This window comes from Nothoprocta perdicaria, unplaced genomic scaffold, assembly GCF_003342845.1.
Source record: "Nothoprocta perdicaria isolate Ctin4 unplaced genomic scaffold, notPer1 scaffold_218, whole genome shotgun sequence".
Lineage (NCBI taxonomy): Eukaryota > Metazoa > Chordata > Aves > Tinamiformes > Tinamidae > Nothoprocta > Nothoprocta perdicaria.
Genome location: NW_020455399.1, coordinates 486,004 through 490,278, shown reverse-complemented (window position 1 = coordinate 490,278; position 4,275 = coordinate 486,004). Strand labels below are relative to the sequence as shown.

Here is a 4,275-nt window from a genome sequence, read left to right as displayed (position 1 = left end):
AGCAACCACGCACAGCAGCAGCAACCACGCACAGCAGCAGCAACCACGCACAGCAGCAGCAACCACGCACAGCAGCAGCAACCACGCACAGCAGCCGGCCCTGAGCTGCCTTCGTGCAACCGCCAGGCTGCAGGGCTCCCGCAGCCCGGGGCTCTGTGTGGGAAGCAGGATCTGCCGTGTGTGCCGAGGTCTCCCAGCCGCGAGGATGGGGAGAAGCTGCCGGACTGCAGCTCCCTCTCTCTGCTGAGCGGGAGCCAGGATCCCTGGGATGCAGCGGAGTGGGAATGACAAAACTTGAGCCCCATCTGCCGGCCGGCCCGGCCTAGAGGCTGGCGACCTTGGAGGACGAGGACGGACGGCTCCAGCCATGGCAGAGATCCAGCTGCCGAGCCCAGCTACCCACCGCACTCGGGACGCAGAACTGGCAGGGAGGGAGGTCTTGGCAGCTTTGGGGAGGCACTGAAGCGCCCTTGGCCAGGGCTGCAAAACGCTGTGAATCCTGCTGCTGCTTTGTGCCCTGGCCACGCTCGGGACRCTCAGAACAGGCAGGATGAACAGTCCGGCCTCACAGAATCCTCCTCCTTCAGCACCAGCCCAGTTAAAATGAGCAGGTCCCACACATTCAGTGATGCCACAGACTGGGAGCAGAGCTAGAAGGGAACCCAGTCTCCCCAGCTCCAGTCAAAAGCTCAGGCCACGCTGCCACCCAGACTGTCACACTCAACTGTCTGTGCAAAGTGGGAGTGCACATTTAAGAGAGGGAGGGAAACAAGGGCACACACGCAAGCACCAAGTGCCAGCAACCAGAAACGTTTCTGGGGTTGCACACGYACAGGCACGCCCTGGGGACGCTCGCGGTGACAAACCCACGCAGCTGCGCACATCTGCTTGCACACAGCCCTGCTTGTGCCAAGACCCACGAACACCCAAATCAACGCCAGGCACTAAACCRGCTCACCTGGGAGATATTCACTCAGAGATGTCTAGAAACTGTCAGACCCTAGAAACCGCCCTGTTTAGGTGCAGTCTGGTTAGGWACAGGTCCCTTTAGCTTCTCACTTGGGGGCTGACATTTTTATTTTGCCCATTATGCCCCCGAAGGGTTTAATGGGCAAATCTCCTGGTCACAATCCTTCAGAGAGCTGGCTCCCTGCAAAAACCGGCTGCTTGTGGCTCTGCCTCTCAGGAAGGGCAAATTCTACTTGAAGATGCTGGAAAAATGAACAGAAGAGCAGGGCAGGAGGGAGGCCAAGAGGCGGGAAAAGCCTAGGAGCGTGAGCGCAGAGCCAAGGGGAACTGGAKCAGGGAAAGGCTGGGGGCAGCCCAGGGAGCTGCTCTGTGAGGGGGGCGCAGGGAGCTGTGTCTGAAGGAAGGCTCCTCTCACCTTCCACACCCCTTTTCCTCGTGGGATCTCGGACAAGCGAGCAGCTGGGGGTGATGAGCACAGACCCCGGGGGAGCCTGACCCGCTCCCACGAGAAGGGGTCGGAATACCCAGGTGTGCACAAAGGCAGCACGTGGGGCGCGGYGGCTGCGTTACCTCCGGACGGCTTGGCTGGAAGACCCGTCCCGGCCCATGCACTCCAGCTGTGCCGCRTAGGAATCCAGGTTGGGCCTGAGGCCGATGGACTGCAGCTTGGAAAGCAGCCAGTCGATGCGGGGCAAACAGCCCTGCGGATGAGGGAGGGAAAAGGGGATGGAAACAGACACCCACAGTGCTAAATCACAACCCTTTCCTTTTTCCCTTTCCACATTTAAGCAAATCTATCCCGACTCCACCCCCTCCTCCTCRCAAAGCCACTTCACAGCATCCAGTGACCTGATCCAGTGGTCCCAAATCAGCTCCATCCCTCTCTACCTGGTTTTTCCGGCTGGTGTGTTCCACCGCCTAGCCTGGACAGCATCAGATGTGTGACCGAATAGCCCCAAAACCAGCCCCAAAACCCGCCCCGTCAAAGGCAGGTGCCATGACACTCGTGAGTGTGGTCACAAGGATGGATTCCGAGCTGCAACCTCTCTTTCTACAAGCCCTTCCTCCTGGGCTAGGACACGGTCGCCCTTTGCCACCCCGGAGCCTTGGCCACGGGGCCAGGAGCAAGTCGGACAGGAGCAGCAGGCCTCCAGCCCCTACCTTTTTCGCCCAGCTCCGCATCACTATGTTGTAGGCAGCAACATTCAAAATCCTCCTCTTCGCAGCGGACCTGTGGTACGTGAGAAGGAGCTTCTCAGCCTCCTCTGGCCGCTGCAGGAACTGCAAGCACTCGAGGTTGGAAAGGATGGTCTGCTCAGCCACCTTGTACTGGCTGCTCTCCTTGTCCTCCAGCATACTCCGCGGCCTCTGTTTCTTCGCACCCTCCGCCTCTGCTGGCCTGGCCTTGCTTGGCTTGTGGGCAAAGGCAGCGCTGAGGCCGGCGGGGCTCTGGCTCCACGTGGGCATCGCGGCCGCCCTCGCGCTCTCCTTGGGTTTGCCCTTGGTCTTGCTCCTCGGCTTGGCCTGTTTCTCTGCTAGCTGGGCGGATAACTTCCTCTCCACACTCAGCTGCCTGACGTACATCTCCTTCTTCAGCTTCTCGGCCCAGGGCCTGGGCCGGGCCGCTCTCTCCTCCTTGCCCCTGGGGACGGGCTGCTCCCCGGCCGGGCCCGGCGCTGCCGCCCCGGGCCCTGGAACACGGCCCTTGTCCTTCCCCAGCGGAGCCAGCTCCGCTTTGTTCACTGTCACCTCCGGGGCATCGCCGCCTTGCAGCTGCTTCACGCGAGCTTTCAGCACTGCCAGGAAACACAGAGCAGGGACAGAAATCAGGAGACAGGAACCCAGCCCGGACCTCCCACAGCACCCAGGAACGTGCTTAGGAATAGAAGGAATGGAAGAGAGGGTCCACACCCTCTCCATTTACCCTTTCTTCCATTTACCAAGCAGCTCTTGGCAGTGGACSCCATGTACACATTGTGGCCCGTCCCAGTGTCACCGCAAGGACAGCCCAGCTGCTGTCGGGCTGCTTCCACGGGCAGCTCCAAGCGCCGCGTGCCCCGAGCAACCCCTCAGAAACAGAGCAGGGTCCGGGCTGGTCTGCCAGGCCCTGGCACCCGCACGAGACTCTTCCCGCACCCCTCGGATCCACCCTGCCCTCGCGCAACTCATGTSCCCTGTGAAAGGTCCTGGGACTGGCCACAGGCGCAGCAGGATCCATGGGAAGTCCCACATCCTTTCCACACTGCCGGTATTTCCAGTGCAGTGTGTTCCTTATACACAGCAYGGAACACTCCTCGGAAGCCGCTGGGCGCTGAGGGAGGGATCCGGACGAGCGCTCCCCACGCACCTTCCAGCAGCTCGCTCCTCTCGCAGGCGCCGGTCCCGCTCGCCTTCTCCTTGGCGCTGGCCGAGTACGCCCGGAGCGGGCTCCACGGGACCCCTGCACGGCGGGACGTGCACACCGGGACGTGAGGGGGCCGCGCTCGCCCCCCGCGGGACCCCGCGCTGCTCCCGGCGGCGCCGCTGGAGCGAGGGGGGACAGGGACCCCCTCAGCTCTGACCTCCCGGAGGGCCCGGGACCCCCAGGGCCCAGATCCACCCCGCGGCAGCCCCAGGGCAGAGGGTGCACTCGGGAGCCCGGCACCCCCGGCCCCTCCAGGGAGGCTCCTGGACCCCGAGGAGCCCCCAGCCCCGTCCCCACAGGGGGCAGGGCCCCAGGAGCCCCCCCAGCCCCGTCCCCACAGGGGGCAGGACCTCAGGAGCCCCCCATCCCCGTCCCCACGGGGGGCAGGGCCCCAGGAGCCCCCCCAGCCCCGTCCCCACAGGGGGCAGGGCCCCAGGAGACCCCCCAGCCCCGTCCCCACGGGGGGCAGGGCCCCAGGAGCCCCCCAGCCCCGTCCCCACAGGGGGCAGGACCTCAGGAGCCCCCCAGCCCCGTCCCCACGGGGGGCAGGACCTCAGGAGCCCCCCAGCCCCGTCCCCACGGGGGGCAGGACCTCAGGAGACCCCCCAGCCCCGTCCCCACGGGGGGCAGGGCCCCAGGAGCCCCCCAGATCCGTCCCCACGGGGGGCAGGACCTCAGGAGCCCCCCAGCCCGGGCCCCGTCTCGCTGCGGACGGACCCCTCCCCTCCCCGAGGACCCCCCAACCCGTCCCCGCGGGGCCGGGGCCCCAGCAGCGCCCCCAGCGCCAGCTCCCTCCTCGCGGGGGGCGCCAGGGCCGCGGGACCCTCCTGCTCGGCCCGTTCCCGGGGCTGCCGGCCCGTCCCGGGGCTCCCGCTCACCCGCGCCGCGCAGCGCCGCCCGCA

General features: G+C 65.6%; 1 protein-coding gene across 1 annotated transcript in view; it reads right to left on the bottom strand.

Moving 5' to 3' along the window:
- Positions 1-2,936, bottom strand: part of POLRMT (RNA polymerase mitochondrial) — a 15,856-nt gene extending 12,920 nt beyond the window's left edge. The window contains exons 1-3 of the mRNA XM_026038779.1: positions 2,894-2,936; positions 2,131-2,765; positions 1,540-1,670 (exon numbers count right to left, since the gene is read on the bottom strand). Of these exons, the coding sequence (XP_025894564.1) occupies positions 1,540-1,670; positions 2,131-2,765; positions 2,894-2,936 (809 nt within the window). The remainder of the gene's footprint in view (positions 1-1,539; positions 1,671-2,130; positions 2,766-2,893) is intronic.
- Between the last annotated feature and the right edge of the window lie 1,339 nt (positions 2,937-4,275).